The sequence below is a fragment of the Solanum dulcamara genome, chromosome 3, assembly GCF_947179165.1.
Source record: "Solanum dulcamara chromosome 3, daSolDulc1.2, whole genome shotgun sequence".
NCBI classification, from domain to species: Eukaryota; Viridiplantae; Streptophyta; class Magnoliopsida; order Solanales; family Solanaceae; genus Solanum; species Solanum dulcamara.
The window spans coordinates 34,664,046-34,684,675 of record NC_077239.1 but is presented as its reverse complement, the minus strand read 5'-3'; the positions used below and the strand labels follow the sequence as shown (position 1 = coordinate 34,684,675).

Here is a 20,630-nt window from a genome sequence, read left to right as displayed (position 1 = left end):
TGTTATCAAGGCAAATTAATTGTGAAACCATCATCACTGAAGGTTGGCATCAAATCCCCTAGCTTTTTAGAACATATACATGAGGATATATGCGGACCTATTCATCCACCTAATGGGTTGTTTAGTTATTTTATGATCCTAATAGATGCATATTCAAGATGTCTCATATGTATCTCTTATCATCTTACAACCTGGCGTTTGCAAAGTTATTGGCACAAATAATAAGATTAATGGCGAAATTTTCAAATTATCCTATTAAGTCTATTAGACTCAATAATGCTGGAGAATTTATATTTCAAGCTTTTGATGATTATTTCTTATCAATTGGGATAAGAATTGAACATCATGTTACTCATGTTCATATTCAAAATGACCTTGCAGAGACATATATTAAACGCCTACAATTGATAGCAAAACCAATACTTATGAAAAAGAAATTGCTCATTACTGTTTAGGGTCATGCTATCTTATATGCAACAGCACTCGTTCGTCTCAGACCGACCAATTATAATAAATGTTCTCCATCACAATTAGTATTTAGTCATGAGCCAAATATAACTCATTTATGAATTCTTGGTTGTGCGATTTACGTGCCTGTAGCACCATCACAATGCACTAAGATGGGCCCTTAATGAAGGTTAGGCATATATGTTGGGTTTGACTCACCCTTAATAATTCGCTATCGTGAACCGTTGACTACAGATTTATTCACTGTTCGTTTTGAAGATTGTCGGTTTGATGACCGAATTTCCGACAATTAGGGGGAGAGAAAAAACAAAAGGAAAATTGAGAGGAAAGATTTATTATTATCTCATTTTGATCCACGTGTCGCTATATATGAGTAGGAGGTCCAGAAGATCATCCACTTACAGAAAATAGCAAATCAAATGCCAGATGCATTTACTAATTTGAAATGGATAACTAAGTCACATATCCCTGCAGTGAATGTGTCTATCTAGATTGACGTCCCAACAGGACCATCTACTAGTGTCATAACTTCTGAATCTCAAACTAGACCATTGGGTTCAAAGGATAAAAATCCTAGAAAAAAAGTGCGAGAAATGATAAAGATGACACTATAAAAGAAGTTCATGAAGAAGTTTAAGATCTGATTAATCCTGATAATCCTGAAGAAATCAGTGAATTCAAGACTCAAGTGAATAAAGAACTTTTAATGAGTTCTATTGGTGATAGGATAAATTTAGATCGATCAAAAATTATTGTGGTTAATATTTTTGCATATAATGTTGCAATTAATCTTGTGCAAGACAGTGAGGAGCTTGAGCCTAAATCTGTCGAAGAATATCGATGAAGATGTGATTGGAAAAAATCGCAAGAGGTAATTCAATCAGAATTAGACTCACTTGCTAAACATGAGGTTTTTGGATCTATAGTCCAAACCCCTGATGATATAGAACCAATTGTCTATAAATGGATTTTTATTCGAAAATAAAATGAGAGAAATGAAATTATAAGATACAAGGAACACCTTGTTGCATAAGGATTCTCTCAAAGACCTGACGTCGACTATGAAGAAACATGCTAAGCTCCCACTAACAATCCATGTAACAAGCCCACCTGTTATGGTTGCAATAGCCTTTCGATATCTCATCGATTTAGCTATATATAAAAATCTTGAAATGCATCTAATGGATGTAGTTACAACTTATCTTTATGGTTAACTTGATAATGAAATTTATATGAAAATTCCAGAAGGATTAAAATTACCTGAAGCATGTAATTCTAATTATCAGAAGATGTTCTCAATTAGATTAAAAAGATCATTGTATGGTCTAAAACAATCAGGGCGTATGTGGTATAATCACCTTAGTGAGTACTTGATAAATGAAGGATATATAAATGATGTCATTTGCCCTTGTATTTTTATCAAAAAAACAAAATCAGAGTTTGTTATACTCATCGTTTATGTTGATGACATAAATCTCTTTGGAATCCCTGAAGAGGTTCAAAAGACAATTAAATATCTAAAGAAAGAATTTGAGATTAAAGATCTTGGAATGACAAAACTTTGTCTCGGTCTGCAAATTGAATATTTAGCAGTTGAAGTCTTCATCCACCAATTTGTCTACATTGAGAAAATTTTAAAACGATTTTACATATAAGTACTCCAATGATTGTTCGATCACTTGATGTGAATAAAACTCCGTTTCGACCTCCAAATGAGAATGAAGAACTTCTTGGTCGTGAAGTACCATATCTCAGTGCCATGGGAGCACTTATGTATCTTGCTAACACAACAGAACCTGATATAATATTTTCTGTTAATTTGCTAGTAAGGTATAGTTCTTCCCTGATGCGAAAACATTGGAAATGTGTCAAACATATTCTGCGATATCTAAAGGGGACTGTTGATATGGGTCTGTTTTATACTAACAAATATTGTGTAGACCTTGTTGGTTATGTAGATGCAAGTTATTTATCAGACCCACATGCAACTCGATCTCAAAAAGGCTATCTGTTCACATATGGAGGAATTGCTATATCATGACGATCTACGAAGCAGTCCATTGTTGCTACTTTTTCAAATCATGCTGAGATAATAGCGATTCATGAAGTAAGTAGAGAATGTGGGTGGTTGAGATCAATGATACAATTCATCAAAGAAAGATGTGGCCTAAAATATGATGTCAAAGTACGCACAGCCATGTTTGAAGACAATGCTGTGTGCATATCTCAATTAAAAGGAGGCTTCATAAAAGGAGATAAAGCGAAACACATTTCACCAAAATTATTCTTCACACATGATCTACAGAAGAATGGTGACATTGTGTACAACAAATCCGTTCAAGTGATAATCCAGTAGATTTATTCACCAAATCTTTACCAACCTCACCTCTTGAAAAGATGGTACACAAGATTGGAATGCGAAAACTTAACCATCTGAATCGTGGTCTTCATCAGGGGGAATAGAATACGCACTGCACTCTTTTTTCTTAGACTAGGTTTTGTCCCACTGAATTTTTCTAGCAAGATTTTTAATGAGACAACAATCAATGCATATTGAGAGCAATTATATATATTTGTTCTTTCATTAGAATTTTTTTTACATGAACATTCAAGAGGAAGTGTTGTAAAATAATTAATAAGGAGTGGACATAATGAATTAAGGTGTGGATTATCCACTCACCTTTTCCTTCCCGTATCCATCTAGTGTAGATATTCATACATTTTCCTCAAATAATTTAGGCTATAAATAGACATTCCTATTATGTAATTGATACAAATAACAATTCTCACCATTCTCTCTTTCCAATTTCAATCTTCTTTTAATTTGCTCATTTTGTTAATTCTATGACAAAGATATTAATTTTTTTCCCTCAAAAAGATTTGACGTTATTAGGGGCTGAGGGTACGCCGCAGGTTCATATAGCGCTTGAGGCATCTTTTGGTCGTCTTCTCGGAGCATGTCCTAAAAAGATTGCACCTATATCCTTCCAAATCAAAAACTAAACCTCTGTTCCAAATCAAAACTAAACCAAGAGAACAATATCTGTTCGTTCCTCAGTCTCAGAAAACCCTAAAACATGTCAGGCGGGTTTTTCCGGGTAATTCTTCCTCTTGATTCTCAAATTCCTCTTAGATCCAAGCTCCTATTATGGACTAATGAATGAATGATTGGATGTTTTTGTTTGTTTTGATTAGGGCACGTCTGCCGAGCAGGACACTCGCTTCTCTAATAAGCAAGCTAAGCTGTTAAAATCTCAGAAGTTCGCTCCTGAATTGGAACATCTGGTTCGTCCTTCCTTTCAATTGATATAAGATATGCATTTTTATGACATTTTATTTCCTCTTCTTTTTATATATATATATATATATATATATATATATATATATATATATATATTGGGGTTTACTCGTTCACTTTGGCTAGTCCTAGTTTCTCTTTCTGATTTTCTTGTTTGATTGATGTACGAATTATGTGTTTAGGTGCACATGTGGAAAGTTAAGATGGATGTGACGACTCCATGGAATGCAAACCTGACTTTCTTCATTTTGTTTTGAATTTCTGGACCCTAGAATAGAAATACCCATCATAAAGCTGGTATACCTATTTGATTATGTGAATCTGATAGGTGGACATGACAAAAGTGAAGATGGATGTAATGAAGCCATGGATTGCTAAGCGAGTTACTGAGCTTATTGGTTTCGAAGATGAAGTGCTTATCAATTTCATTTATAGCCTTCTTGAGCGAAAGGTACATGTACACATTGTATACTTTTTTGCTTGATTTGATTATGTTATGGTTACCTTTCCGATTTTAATAATCAACACCCAGATTTTACTTATCAACAATTTAAACAAAAAGGAGTAAGTTAAACTGGTCCACCTTATGGATTTCAGGTAGCTAATGGCAAGGAGCTTCAAATTTCACTTACTGGATTCATGGAAAGAAACACTGGGAAATTTATGAAAGAGCTTTGGGCGCTACTACTTAGTGCACAGAACAATGCTAGTGGTGTTCCTCAACAGTTCCTAGAAGCCAAAGAAGAGGAAATGAGAAAGAAGAAGGTGTTTCTTGTTGTTTTTCGCTTTGGTAGTGGTCTTTAAGTACCTCTTGTTGATAATCCTTTTTTCATCCTTTTGTTCTAGGCTGAGATGGATCGAATTGCAAACGAGATTCACAAGAAAAAGGAGAGAGAGAATAGGGAGCTGGATCAAGAGAAAAGGAAGAAGATGGTAACTAAAATCGTTTCCATGAAAGTTTTTTTTTTTTTAAATCTAAAGTTGGGGTTCTCTTTGTTTACCTTTGTTTGTATTTTGTGGTATCTTCCTGCTTCCGCAATTATTTGGGTTCATATCTTTACCTCACTCTACTGTAGGATGATTATTGTAGCAATTCGAGAGAGAAAAATGTTTCACGGGAGCCAACTCCAAAACATCAGCTTCAGGTGCGCTTGATGGATGATTTAGACCCTGTTGAGAGAAACGGATCAAGAGTAAGAAACAGGTCAGGATTTCAATTAGTTCTTTTTTTTAAGTAAAAACAATTTATTGAAGTGGAGCCTTGGAATTAGCTACTGAGACCCTGGACTCATAATCGCGACCTATAAGTCATAGGTTTGAGCTGTGGAATAGTCAATGAAACCTCGGACACATGATGTGAAACAAGAAGATGAAAAAATAAATTAGAAATTGAAAGATAGATAAAATAGAGATAGACACAATTAATTCAAACTATTAAAAGATGTAATGGTGAAACTAACAAAACACCACTTAATTGAGAAATAAAAACACCTAATCTATTAGAATCCTCAAGAAGGTAGTAACCTTACTTGCAAATCTTAGGGCAATATGTTGAAATTTAACAAAGGGTTTTCCAAGCTTTCACAAGAGGCACAATTTTTCTTATGTCCAAAAACCCCTTATGAAACCCTAATATCTACTATTTATACTAAAGGCTAAATGTAGTGAAGAAAGACCCAATTGCCTCTTACTAAAATTACAAGATAATTAAAATGGTAGAGCACTTAATATATTAAATATCTTCAAATCTTACATGTTGGAGCCTTCTAAAGGTTCCATCTTCATCCATAAAGCTTGCAATGCTTGAAGATCTTAGCTTGACTCCTTGTGAAAGGCCTCCTTGAAGTAGTGTTACTTTGATCTATATCACTCTCCCTTTTTCAAAAGAATTCGTCCTTGAATTTGCCACACCTACATCAAAAAGAGGCTAGCCACTAACATTGAAAACATTATGGATCAAATACTCACTTGGTAAGTCCACTTTGTAAGCATTATCTCCAATCTTCTCAAGCACTTGAAAAGATACATCTCCTCTTGGCATAAGCTTGTTCTTCCTTTTTCTTGGAAATCTTTCCTTCCTAAAATGAACCCATACCCAATCACCGGGTGCAAAAGTGACTCTTTTTTGTCCCTTTTTGGCTCTTTTGGTTGCATCTTTGTTGGCCTTCTCAATTTGCATTCTTACTTTCTCATGGACGCTCTTCATAGCTTTTGCCTTAGCTTTTGCATCTATACTCACAATAACATCTTTGGGTAAAGAAGTTAAATCTAATGGAGTCAAGGGATTAAAGCCATAAACACACTCAAAAGGGGTTATACCAATAGATCTATGAATAATTCTATTATATGCAAACTCAATTAATGGCAATTGATCTTCCTAAGAAGTTAGCTTCCCTTTAACCATAGCCTTAAGCATGTTATCTAAGGTTCTATTAACCACCTCGGTTTGACCATCCGTTTGAGGATGAAAAGAAGTAGAAAATAGCAACTTGGTTCCCAAATTTCCCCACAAAACCTCCAAAAATGGATAAGAAACCACTAACAATTGTTTGGGGAACACCATGCAAATTCATCACATTATGAACAAATAAAGTAGCAACATGAGATGCATCTCACTTTTATGACAAGCAATAAAGTGAGCCATTTTAGAAAATGTATCCACAACAACAAAGATGCTATCCTTACCATTTCTAGTCCTAGGGAGGCCAACAACAAAGTCCATGGAAATATCTAGCCAAGTGCCTCTAGTAATAGGCAAAGGGGGTTTACAAACCATGGGGTTGGGTACAAGATTTAGCATGCTTACAATCCAAACACCTAAACAAAAATTCTTTCCACATCTCTTATCATCTTAGGCCAAAAGAAATGTTCAATAAAAATAGCTAAGGTTTTTTACATTTCAAAATGACCCATCAAGCCTCCATTGTGTGCCTCTTTCACCAACAACTCTCTCCATGAAGACATAGGTACACAAAGCTTTCCATTCCTAAACAAATAGCCATCCTTCAACTCAAATCTAGGATTCTAGCTTCATTACCCTTCTTAATGACTTGTACACACCTATTCAGGCTCACTTGATACTCCCCAAAGAAACTTCCAAAATCATCATCATTAGAATATAACTCCTTCTAACTCTCAAAACCCATCAATCTAGAAGTCAAGGTATTCATCAATGCATATCTTCTGGATAAAGCATCCGCCACAATATTCCTTTGCCTTGCTTATGATTAATCACATGGGGAAAAGACTCAATAAATTCTATCTATTTGGCATGTCTTTTATTAAGCTTATTTTGAACCCTAATGTGCTTCAAAGCCTCATGATCGGTCCTAATCACAAATTCCTTATGCCACAAATAATGTTGCCAATTTGCTAACGCTCTCACTAGGGCATAGAGTTCCTTATCATAGGTAGAATATTGCAATGGTGCCCCTTTTAACTTCTCACTAAAGTAAGCTATGTGTTTTTCTTCTTGCATCAAGACCGTACCAATACCTACTCCATTAGCATCACACTTTATTTCAAACATCTTCTCAAAGTTGGGAAGTTGAAGTAAAGGAGTGGAGCTAAGTTTCTCCTTTAAGATCCTAAGGGGTTGTTTGGTTTGGATAGAAGTTATGATGGGATTAGTTATGATGGCATAAGTTATGCGGGGATTAGTTATGCTGAAAGTAGTTTTTATTGCTTGTTTGGTTTGTCATATTTAAAATTATATTCATTGCAAAATTTCTAAGAATAAGTTGTTTGTTTACAAAAATACCCTCCACCTTATTTAGTTTTTTTTTTTTACATTTTCTTTGCAAGCTGTAGTTATTCATTCTTAAAAATAAAATTTTCATCTTATTAAGCTTAAATATTTTTTGTGTATGCATTTCCATGATTGTGCCGTGTGTTTTTAAAATTAAACTTTCATCTTTTTTAACTTAAAAATAAAACTTCCATCTTATGTAGTTTTAAATAAAATTTTCATCTTATTTAACTTAAAAAATAAAACTTTTATCTTATTTAGCTTAAAAATAAAACTTTCATCTTATTTAGCTTAAAAATAAAACTTTCATCTTATTTAGCTTAAAAATAAAACTTCTATTTTAAGTCTACTAAAATAAAATAAATTTTATTATTAAAATTATCTACATTTTAAAGTTATCTACATTTTAATTGATATATAAAATATAATTTTTAAGTGAGTAATAAACTATTTAATTAAAAATATGTAATTTAGTAGTGAAGTGAACATTTTAAGAGAAATCAAAATATAAATAAATATAAGAATTAGACAAATAAACTCAACTTATAATATATTCATAAATAGAAATTGTATTTATAAAATGTAATTTTTTAATAGAAAAATATATTATCATAAAAACAATGATTAATTGAGGTTGTGAATGTTATTATGAATGTTGTTAAAAATTATGTTAATATACATTAATGTAAAAAGTGTTGTATAAACCCACGTGTGGGATTTCACTGGATATGTTGTTGTAAAAAGTGTTGTATAAAAGTAAGTTTAAGAAGGAACATTTTTGTTATTTTACATAGTTTATCCCAGGATAAGTTATCCTGCGATTATTATTCCACTCCCAGGGAGGGATAACTTATCCCAATTCTAATTGTTAATCCTGGAATAGGTTATCTTATCCTTTGCAACCAAACAAGAGATTAAAGGACACTTAAAAATTATCCCGGATTAACCCCTCTTATCCATCACACCAAATGACCCCGAAAGGCTTCCTCTTGTTTTATACCCCAAATGAATGGCTTATCCTTCTTGATGACCTCGGTCAGAGGAGCGGCTAGAGAACTAAAATCCTTCACAGACCTCTTATAAAAACTTGCCAACCCATAAAAGCTTCTAACATCGCTAATGGGCTTCGGGGTTGGCCAACCCCTAATAGCCTTTGCCTTCTCATCATCCACTTCAACTCCTCTCGAGCTTACAACAAAGCCAAGGAAAAAGCACTGTCCACACAAAAAGAACACTTTTTTTAAATGCACATACAACATTTCATTTCTCAACACATCAAAGGTCAACCTCAAATGTTGCACATGATCATCCAAGAACATGCTATAAACTAAAATATCATCAAAATAAACCAAAACAAAATCATTAATAAACAATTTAAGCACATGATTCATTAATCGCATAAAAGTGCTTGGTGCATTGGTTAGCTCGAAAGGCATCACCACCCACTCATATAATCCAAATTTAGTTTTAAAAGTGGTTTTCCATTCATTTCTGAATTTCATTTGAATTTGATGGTATTCGCTTCTCAAATCTATTTTAGAAAATAAAGTAGAACCACAATTCATCTAGCATATCATCAAGTCTAGGAATTCGATATTTTACCATAAATCTATTGATGGCACGACAATCTACGCACATCCTCCATGCTATCCTTCTTGGGTACTAGAATCACGGGCACCACACATGGACTTAAGCTTTCTCTTATCAATCCCTTTTCCAAAAGTTCCTCAATTTGTCTATGCAATTCTTTAGTATCTTGACGGTTGCTTCTATAAGCCGCTTTGTTGGGTAGTTGAGAACCCGCCACAAAGTCAATTTGATACTCTATTCCCCTCAAAGGAGGCAATCCACTAGGCATTTCTTTCAGAAATAGATCTTCATAACTTTGCAACAAAGAAGAAACAACACTTGGCAAAGATAAAGAGGTTAGTTCATTATTAGAAATCAAAGAATAACCTTTTGGTTTAGTAAGTATGACTTGAGTATTATCCTCAATGTTTAGCTCTTCTATGCTCTCTTGATTTTGCAAAATCATGCACATTTTTTCTTTCTTTGATCTTTTTGTTTTTCTTGCTCACCTCTTTTTTTGTGATAATTCATTCTCACTTGAGCTCACAACCTCTCCCTTTTCCTCTCTTGAGTTATCATTTTTCACTCTCTCTCCCTTTTTTTTATCTCTCAAGTTTTTCTTTCAACTCTCATATTTTTCTATATTCCTCTCTACTTTAAAAAGGAGAAAGAGGGTTAGGAATGCGCTTTTTATCATCCTTAACAAATGCATATTTATTGGACCTTTCATCATGTTTAGTCCCTACATCATAATCCCATGGCCTTCCCAACAATAGATGGAAGCTTGCATTGGTACGACATCACAAAGTACTTCATCATGTTAACTTCCAATCTTGAACTTTATCAACACTTGCTTGGTCAACTTGAGTTCATCACATTCATCGAGCCATTGCAATCTATAAGGTTTTGGATGCCTTCTTGTTGGAAGTTTCAATCGTTCCACCATAGATATGCTAGCAACATTTGCACAACTTCCAGTATCAATGATAAAGAAACATAATTGCTCTTGAACCCTACACCAATTATGAAACAAGTTCTCCCTTTGATTAAGATCTTCCTTCATTAGAACACTTATACTTCTCCATACAACATGAACAAGTTTTCCATCATCATTAATTTCTTCTCCACCCCTTCTCCCATAAACTCATCATTACTATCATCCTCCCTATGGTTCCTTAGATTCATCTTCCGTTTGATAACCACCATCATTCAATGCAATGATAGTTCTTTTATTAGGACATTCATTTGCTTTATGTCCATATCCTTGACATTTAAAACACTTTATTTTAGATAAAGTTTCAAGTTTAGCCTTGTTACCTAAATCCTTGTAGTCCACCTTTGGTTTGCCTTTGTCAAAGGTGGACTTGAAGTCTTGCTTTGCACCTTTGGATTGTCCCAAGTAGGAGATGATTTCCAAACTTTTTTATTTTTAGCCCATGAAGAAGAAGAAAAAGATTGCATTCTTGATTTGTTTCCTTGAAGCCATTTGATAAGCTTCATATAAAGTAGGAAGACGATGCAATCTAATGGTTGCCTTATCTTTTTATTTAAGCCTAAGATAAATCTTGCAACAAGACTCACCTCTCCATCATTGGCATTAGCTCGAAGCCTAGTAAGCGTTTGGCCCCATGTTCCCAAATATTCTTGGCAAGTTATTCCTGGGTGAAGTTTTGGTGAAGTTTCACCATGCGTTTGGCCACAATATTTTTTAAATTTTGGTGAAGTTATTTTGTTGTTAAGTTCTAAAAAATATTAAAAATATCCATAAGTTTGTGTTATCATTTTATAATGAACATGTTCCATTAAGAAAAAACCTTATAACATAATTGATAACAACCGGCAACAACAAAACAAGAATATGGGTAAGAGAAATATATTAATCGAATTAAAAAAAAGTTGTTCTTTTTTTCTAATATTGTCACTTAAACTATTATTTTTCGTAGGAGGTAATAACAAAATATTCTTTTATAAAATCTTCCCACATTCTACGAACAATCTCTTCCTGACAAGCTTTCATTTCTAGATCAGATGACCAAGAAGACGAAACAATATTGTTATTCTGAGTCGATTGAAGACGAAACAATATTGTTATTCTGAGTCGATTGTTCATCATTTTCATTAACCATCATATCATCACTTTCATATTCAGTGAATATTCCATCACTGCTTTGATTTTCATGCAAAGAATTATGTAATACAACACAAACAACTACTATTTTCACCTGCATGTCTAAGTCATAGTTGTTCATGACTTGTTGTAGTATTCTGAATCTACTTTTTCAAGCACCAAATGTTCATTCAATTACATTACACAAGGAGGCATGTTTATAGGTAAATAACTCTTTGCCATTCTTAGGCTCTCTTTCACTTCCCCTGTAGTCTTGCAAATGATATTGCACTCCTTTATATGGAGCTAGAAATACTTTTGTGTTTCGAAGACCAGTGTCAACAATGTAATATTTTTCTACAAAACTTTTAAAAGTATAATTCAGATCATACTTATGCTTCTTCTTGGTTTCTTTTTTTTAAAATACTATCAAAAATGAAATTACTAATTTACATACCATGTGGTGGAAAAGGAAAGTTATTCAAAAATGAATAGTTCGGTTATTTATTAATAGATAAAGATATTATTTAATAGTGTTGGTTGACCACTAGAACTTGAGAACTTGAAAAGTTTGCCAAATATATTTGCCAAGTAATGACAAATTATATGGACAAACACTAGTTCCCAAGCTTTTTTCAAGTTTTTCTCAAAAACTATTTAGGGCCAAACGACACCCTTGTATGCTCTAGCTCCTCATAATACTCTTCCACACTCTTGCTTTCTTGTTGAAGATTGTAATACTTCTTGAGTGTAACTTGTTCATAATTTTGACCCACAAACCTCTCTCATACGCCTTTTCATGTCATTCCAACTTGTAACAAAATCTGTATTTAGTAAAGTATCTCTTTCAATTTTTTTCCACCATGTAGAAGCAAAACCCTCAAGGTGACTTATAGCATAATTCATTTTTTTTAAACATCGCTCACATTGTTGAGATTAGATTGCCTTCCAGGCTTTACCATCCAATCAAAGGTATTCATTTGGGTCACTACTTCCTTTGAAAAATGGAAGTGTAACCTTGATATTGTTGGATCCTCGTTCTTCATCATCATTCCTTCTATTGTATTCTCTACCACCCATAGGATGCCATCCTCCATTTCCTCTCCCACTCCTACCTAACCTCTCTTGTTGAGCTTGATCGTCTACTCCATAGCCATAATTATCACCATAAAAAAAATCATGCTCTTCAAGATTATGTTGGGCTCTCATCTGAGGTCTAATGGCTTGTGGTGGAAGATTTGCTCGTTGATCTCCCCCTTTTGGAAGTGTAGCTTGATTGCGAGCCTTTGTTGATAACGTAGCATTAGGAGATAGAGTATCTTGCACAATTAAGTGTGATGGAGTTGCATCAAGAGGGGTCTTACTTGATCCCTCATCATGTTGACCAATAGGATTGAAAATCTCAATTGTTTGCTTTTCTATTTCTTGAGTTCTCACCCTTCTAACCACATCTTTCAATTTTCCTTTCATATCTCTCATTTCTTCCAATAGTTGTTGAAGCATCATTTCTGTTTTGCTAGAGGGTTCTCCCTCCAACTGAGCCATTGTATCTACAAAAATAAACAAAGAGTTAGTAGAAAAAGTTCCTCACCACTCACTCGCTTAATGTATTCCTTTCTTTATCACTCACACTCGTGTATCACTCCATGGCCAAAGGCTTTTAAGGCCACTCTCGAATAAATTCACTTCACTCTTGCCTTTTACCACTCTTGAATAACCCAAGGTTGAGAGTCAACTTCGTCAAATAATTCACAAGTGGTACTACTTCTTCGGGATGGAGTGGAGTTTATGTAAATCAATAAAGGACATTAAAGACTTAAGGACTAGGATACAAACAAACATTCAACGAAATAAAAAGAGAGAAAAAAAAGAAATAATTTGATACGAACAAGAACTAGTTTAACATTAAGTATGAACTAATACTCAAAGTAAACTAGCTAAGAGTTAACAACAAAAGTAGAGAAAACAAATTGGAATGCTATATTTTAAATGGGGAAGAAATGATTGTTGAGAAAAGTTGCCAATTTAGTAATTGTGGCAAATTTTGACTATTTTTGAAATTTTCAGATTCATCTTCTTCTTGGAGAAGAGCTCAATTTTTTTTTTGGAACCAATCTCCTTCAATACTCAATCAAATGAACTCAAATTTGAGATATTACTTCTGCACAACTATATCAACAAGTTTTGACCGCCAATTTCTTCAAACAAACAACAAATCACAACACCCACTTTCAAGTTTCTTCTTCAAAGCTTCAAATCCTAACAATGGCTTCTCAATTTTTTTAAAGTCATGTATTCTTTGATTTTCAGCTAGGAAACAACAATATGTCGCTCAAAGAACAATATTAAACAACTCTCAAATTACATCAACTAAATATAGACCTTTTTTCCGCAGATTTTTTTTCTCATATTTCAAAATGTAAATAATTCAAGGATTAAGAATTGTAGGAACAATTCTTTAGCCTTGATCTGATACCAATTTGATGTGAAACAAGAAGATGAAAAAATAAAATAGAAATTGAAAGATAGATAAAAGAGAGAGACACACAATTAAATTCAAACAATTAAAAGATGTAATGGTGAAGCTAACCAAAACACCACTTAATTGAGAAATAAAAGCACCTAATCTATTAGAATCCTCAAGAAGGTAGTAACCTTACCTGCAAATCCTAGGGCATGATGTTGAAATTCAACAAAGGGTTTTCAAACTCTCACAAGAGGCACAATTTTTCTTATGTCCAAAACCCCCTTATGAAACCTAATATCTACTATTTATACTAAAGGCTAAAGGTAGTGAAGAAAGACCCAATTGCCCCTCACTAAAATTACTAGGTAATTTAATTGGTAGAGCACTTAATATATTAAATATCTTCAAGTCTTCCATGTTGGAGCCTTCCAAGGTTCCATCTTCATCCATAAAGGTTGCAATGCTTGAAGGTCCTTAGCTTGACTACTTGTGAATGGCCTCCTTGAAGTAGTGTCACTTTGATCTACGTCAACACATATTCAAGAGGTTAAGGGACAGAGACACGGAAGTATGATTGTGCTGCCGAGGCTGGTAGGCAGTTGAGAGGTTGTTGTGTCCAGTCACATAGGTTACAATTGGACCACTATTAATAAAGAGCATTTAAATTCCATTTCAGAGTTAGAAGTGAACATAAAATTCATTGGTCAAGGTTGATAAAGATTTTATTGCATATGCTACATGTCAATGCTTATGAACTTCAATTCTACAACATTCAATAATCGGCGACACTGTAGATCAGTGAAGAACTAGATAGCAAACCAGATGATAATTAAAATAGTTGAAAGAGAAGAAAAAGAGGAGGACACCAAGAACGGGGATACCAAAATTAAAACAGGGGGAATTCCTTGATCAGGCCTTTAATGAGACCGAAAGTAAGCCGCCTCCACCCAAATGAAAAAGGGCAAGCAAGGTTTTGACATTACTAATTTACTTGTTTCTGTCTTACAGCTTTCATGTAGTACTCTTTTATATTGCCAAGATCTACTGGAACATCTGCATATTTGGCTGTTTACTGTTAGTCTCAACTCCCAGCCTGTAGGAGACACAATAAAATGTGGTCAAAGAATGAAGCAAATTTTTTCTTACTAACTCAAATGGTGATGATAATCTGCAGTTACACCATGCACCGAGTAATTTGTAGATTATATTTACCTGAAGTTCTTTATTACAACCATGGGCATTTCTTATTAATTAGATAAAGGATAAGACTTATGTCCCATGGAATTAAGTAGCACACTATGTGCACCTTGCTGCAAAAGTGCAGCTGTCAAGTTTGATTTCTGAATGAGTAGTGTAAAGGCACACAAGTGGTGAGTCATTGGAAAAGGGAGTTGCTAAAAATGGGGGTGGAATGCTAACCTCTTTTCATATGTGAGATGGAGTAAAGTGGAATTCTGTGTAGGGGGTGAAATCCTGAGTCCATGAGGAAATGCTAAAAGCACATCCTTTAAAATGCTGAGGTCAGTGTTATCAAAGGGGCGCTTAAGCCCCGAAGCGAGGCTCAAAACGTGTTGAGCGCTTCGCTTCGCTTAATGTACGCTTCAGTGTCGTCATCAAGGTTCTAAGACATACTTTTCCTTGCCAATGAACCTTTTCTGAAGAGACGATTCTGAACAATTGATATACCACTTTATCATAATTATTTTCTAATTTCTTTGTTCATATATTTGTCATTCATGCTTATAAATTATTAGTCTTGGACTAAACATATATATTTGCATTTTTTCTCCCTTTGCGCCTTTTCTCATTAAAGCCCACACATTTTTTGCGCTTTGCGCTTATAGCCCCAACAGACCTTAGAGTTTTTTGCGTTTATTGCTTTGATTCTACTGGCTGAGGTGCAAAAAACATGCGGGTAAGTGTCGATCATGCTAATAATGATGTGTGTTTACCCTTGATCTGCATGGATCACTGACCCTACTATCGCGTGGAACATTTTGTGTCAGTCAGGAGTGCATTTACCTATCTATACAATGGACAGAGGTGTTTGAATTATATGAAACGGAGAGGGCATAAAAATAGGAACATGGAGAGTAGTAATGAAGTTTATATTCCTATAAAAGTTAATACTGGTAAATACAAAGAAGCAAAGATTATTTTAACCTGGTCTGGGTACGTTGAGGTATGGGTAAGGGCATTGTGGTGGATGGAGCAAAGTTAGAAGCAGTTGAGGGAGGGATGTGGTCTTTCTTATTTAGAGTCCGCAAGGGAGGGGCTGTTTCCTCTTTGTTGCACTTTTTATCTTCAAAGTTTATCTGCTCACTTCTCTGCTCTGTGTGGTTCATTTTATCCTTTGTGTTCTGCAGGGTCTCTAAATCCCCACGTTCAGCAGATCATTCACTCTCCTCCAGGTATAATTTTTTGTACTTTGGCTTCCTACCCATAGAATAGCATTAGTTGAATACCTTGGGTATTGGGCAGGAGATCAAGGTCAATCAGCAAGTCATTCTCCAATTCGAGGAGTTACTCGGGGTATCTTCTCCATTAAGCTCCTTTATTTTTTGAATTTCTCCCTTTTGTTCGTAATTGATTATATGTGCTTTCTACTTTTACTTTTGCTTTCACTTACTTGATTATTACTTGTTAATTGATATCATTTAAAGTGAAAGGCCCAGGTCACGAAGTACATCCGGATCTCCAGAAGAGAGGAGAGGTCGCTCCCTTTCATCTGAAAGGGCACATCGCTCTCCACCAAGGTGTTCTGTTTCACCTCGTAGGAAGCATTCACCTCGACGATCCCATTCTCCACCAAGGCACAGGCAAAGATCAACCTCTAGAGTACGTCGAAGGTCACCTTCTCCTGTGCGATACCGAAGACGTTCTCCATTCAGACGTAGATCAAGGCCTCCACTTCGACGTAGATCGAGGTCTCCGTTTCGACGTAGATCAAGGTCTCCGCTTCGACGTAGATCAAGGTCTCCCATTCGGCGTAGAACACGATCCCCTATGTGGTGTAGGTCAAGGTCTCCAAGTAGATGCTCACCATTGCGATACAGATCAAGGTCACCTATTAAACGTCGATCACCACTTCGACACAGAACACCATCTCCAATGCAACGTAGGTCCCCTTCTCTAGTGAGTCGAGGGTACCACCGATCTCCATTGAGTCCTCGGCGAAGTTCTCCATTTGCAGTGCAACGAAAACCCTCCATTTCTGGTAGGAAGAGATCCTTAACCCCTGCCAGACGGTCTCTTTCATCTCAAGAATCACTTTCCCCCTCACCCATTTACCGCAGGTCTCCTTCACCAATTAGAAAGAGAATATCGAAGAATGAAAGGTCACCAGTTCGATCTCCTCGAGGAAGGATAAGGTAGTGACACATATCAACTCTCATCTTTCTTAGAGATTTGTTATTGATGCCTTTTGTTGCGTTAGCTTGGCCAGTGTTATTAGCTGCCTTGGATGCGTAAGTTTGTCTTGTGTTGTCTCTGATCATTGAAAATACTGGATTGCTTTGCGTCGTAGTTAGAGTGCACAAATAATTGATGCCCGGAGTTCCTATATCTTTCTATGCTTGAATTGATACTAATACACCATTATAGGAGCCGTGAGAAATACTCCCCTGTTCGATATGCTTCTCCAGTAAACACTGAGCCCCATAAAGTATCCAGATCTTTGGAACGTAGACGTCCTATATCTTCTGGGTCACCTCTGAAGAAGATATATGACCGCAAGGATTCACTAGAAAAAGAGCTGCCTTTGCTGCCTCAGCTAAGCCGGTCACCATCTGTTCCAGAATCTCCAAGTCGCTCCAGATCTGACTCAGAATCTCCACCAACAAAAAGAGGAAGGAGTCCTAGTGAAGATAGAGGGTATATGATTCCTTAATAATACTGTAGTTTTGCTAGTGCTTCATGAATTTGTTCTTTTGATCTTAATGTTTTGATTTAATTACTGTAGGCGAAGAAGTACTTCGAACTGGAGGGAGAGAAAGACAATTGACACTGACAGCCCTAGTCCAAGTAAATTGAGAGAGCACAAAGTTAGTTCTGACATTTCTGAGAAAGTTGCTGATGAGAAAGAAATGAACCATTCAGGGTTAGTAATGAAAAATGCATCATTGAGAATCTCAGAAGTTATTAGTCCATGGATATTTTTGAGTAATATATTTCTCTTGTCTTTTTTTTTGGCTGGATTGTTGTGGTTCAGGGAGGCGTTTGAGCATAACCCTAGGTCTTCAAGAAAAATACCCACAACACCCGATCCATATAAAGATCTTGGGAAGGGGTGGGTTGAGAAAGAATCTTCTGACATTCATAGCCGTTCCGATCGCTTGGAGTTGAGAAAGAGAAATGAAGTGATTAAGAGGTCTGTTTACAATTGCTTTTCTGCATTTTGGCAGCTTCAAATGAATATTCCTGCATGTTTTTTTTTTCTCTAGTGCTAGTAAAAGAGGCTCAGTCTATATTCTGACATAATGCTTGTGTATATTTGCATCTCAGTGAAAAAATTTCAGGAAGGATGGAGCACACAAAGGAACTGGATAAACAAAAGTCACCATCAACTCATAGACACTCTAATTCAGTGAAGATGTTAAAGAAATCATATGATGGGGAGAGTTTCAAAGAAGATAAGGAAAACCTGTCTCACACAAACGATACCAAGGGCAAAGAGCTACATGTTGAGTCAGAAGCTCCCCTCACTTCATCAAGGAAAGTTGAGCAGAATGATCTAATTAGTAATGCGGGTTCTGGTTTCGAGGAAAGTGAAAAACGTAGAGCTAAAGTTAAGGAAAAAAGAAAGCATAAGAGGTCTGACAGATATGAGTCAACGTCAGAGGATAGTTTTGATTCTGATGTTGAGGATAGGAAGGAGGCTAAAAGGAGGAGGAAAGAGGAGAGAAGATTGAAGAAAGAGGAGAAGCATCGCCGGCGGGAGGAGAGGCGGTGCAGAAAGGAAGAAAGACGTTCCCAGAAACTAAAATCGAAGTCAGCTAATGCCATATCCTCGCCTTCAGATACAGAGAGGAATCCTGATAGTCGTGCTTCTGATGATGAACATCTGAGGAAGGAGGATCGACATGGACATGAGATCGAGGAGTCAGAGTCCTTGCAGAAGAGACTTGAGATTGAGCTGCGGGAGAAGGCTCTCGAATCTCTTAGAGCAAAAAAGGGCGTCAGTCATTAAGATTGTTGCCTCTTTTGGACATTATTAAGCTGTTCTTCTTGTCCTAGTAGTCCTTTTCTTTCAGCTTGCTTTATCCGTCTAGAACTAAATATTTATCGTGGATGTGTTGTTTATGGATATTTAATGTAGTCTATCTTTACCTCTGGCAGCTGAATTGCATAAAAGAGGGTTTCCTGAGCTAGTCTGTTGACTTCAACTTTATGCTGACCTACCTGCTAAACCTTCTGGTAATAATTGTCTTCCCTTTCCTGGGAATGTGTTTGTTTCCTAATCCACTGAAAATTTTCTTTTGGTGGATCATTATAGTCTTGACAAGCGTTCGTATTTTTTGGTCCTTTTATGAAGTTGTAGTTTTTAGTTTAGACTGTTTTGCTTGAAAGGCGAATTTATGTGATGTTACACTAGGAAGAAATACCAGGTTTAGTGCAATAACTGATCCGATTATGAATATTTTTTCTTATTTCTAAGTTGGCTTTCTGGTTAATTGATAGATCATTATATTGTCCACTAGATGACCTCGTTGAGCAGACCTGTGCACCTCCATATGTGGATCTCCAATACAGGTGATGTGTTACCATCCTAAATTGGCTGCCTTAGATAGTAGAGTGCCCAAGGGCTGGAGCATTTGCCCTTAAATATAACTTAAATCTTATTTAGGTCTCATGGTATTGCGTGCTGATTTACTTTCTGTGGCTGGCAGCTTGAATTCCTCTCTAGAATGTGATTTGCTTTTCATGATGATCTGAGTTCATGTTCATTTTTACCAGTGTTTGTATCAGCAGTTAAGACACTACTGGGGTATTATACTGTACTTGAAATCCATATAGAACTGTAGAAGTGAACCCCCTCCATTCCTTCCGCTTTAGAACCTAGTAGAGATAATCTTCATGCTTTTTGATTGTTCACCTAGGTATAATTTGATATGTTATGCCAATCTTTTAATCCTGTCCGCCTGGTTATCAAAGTAATTCATGCATGTAGGTATGTGCTCGTATATATCAGGATAACTTCTTGCATTGTTTTATACCATATGGGATGAGTTCAATGTGGATATGACTTCTAGCTGAGGTGTAACCTTCTGTTTACCTCGTATAATTTTGAAGAAGCTAAATTGGTTAATATCATAAACATAAGCATAAAGGTTTTCTCAACGATTCAAGATGAATGGGGGGGGGGGGGGCACGTAAAGGGAAGGTAATTGAAAGACTTTTATGCTTTAATGGACAAAGGGTATGAGAGAGAACCCAGGCTAAGTTGCGGAGACTCTTCACTTTCCATGCCGCACTTGTATCGGATTCTCCAAAAATACACTACTTTTGGAGAATCTGAAACGCATTCATTGACGTTTTTGAAGAGTCCGAGCATCACAGAACCTGGGGAAGCAAAGGGAGAACAACTAGATCTTTTGTTTTTATCCGAGTTGCAACTTTCCCTTCACCTCCCGTGTCATTTGGAAGAAGCTTAAATTGTTTAGTATCACAAACATAAGCATAAAGGTTTTCTCAAGGATTCTAGAGTGGAAGGGATATGTAAAGGAAGCTAACATAAGCAGAAAGGTTCTCTAGGATTCTAGAGGAGTGGAAGGGGCATGTAAAGGAAGGTAAGAATTTTTATGCTTCTATGGACGATGGGGAAGAGATATAATCTGGACCGGGTTGGGGGGGGGGGGGGTTGGGGGGGTGGAGGGGATGAGGCAAAGGGAGAACATCTGCATCTTTTGTTTTTATTATGATGAATGTACTATGAAATCCTTTTTGATGTCTGGCAAGAGACATAATATTAGCT

At 35.8% G+C, this 20,630-nt stretch overlaps 2 protein-coding genes across 3 annotated transcripts; both read left to right on the top strand.

Annotated features, from left to right (window-relative positions):
• The first annotated feature begins 2,131 nt into the window (after positions 1-2,131).
• Positions 2,132-2,509, top strand: LOC129883541 (secreted RxLR effector protein 161-like). The gene has a single exon (XM_055958181.1). The coding sequence runs from the start codon at positions 2,132-2,134 to the stop codon at positions 2,507-2,509; it is 378 nt and encodes a 125-aa protein (XP_055814156.1).
• Positions 2,510-3,326: 817 nt separating this feature from the next.
• On the top strand, positions 3,327-19,079 carry LOC129882527 (uncharacterized). Of its 2 annotated transcripts, XM_055956860.1 has the most exons (13): positions 3,327-3,566; positions 3,664-3,753; positions 4,095-4,217; positions 4,364-4,531; positions 4,613-4,699; positions 4,843-4,970; positions 16,024-16,068; positions 16,139-16,189; positions 16,321-17,028; positions 17,261-17,530; positions 17,619-17,756; positions 17,868-18,026; positions 18,161-19,079. In XM_055956860.1, the coding sequence occupies exons 1-13, from the start codon at positions 3,546-3,548 to the stop codon at positions 18,843-18,845; spliced, it is 2,673 nt and encodes an 890-aa protein (XP_055812835.1). In that variant the 5' UTR covers positions 3,327-3,545; the 3' UTR covers positions 18,846-19,079. The 2 variants fall into 2 exon arrangements, with proteins under 2 accessions (XP_055812835.1, XP_055812836.1); XM_055956861.1 differs by lacking the exon at positions 16,139-16,189 and having other exon boundaries at positions 18,161-19,022.
• The last annotated feature ends 1,551 nt before the right edge of the window (positions 19,080-20,630 follow it).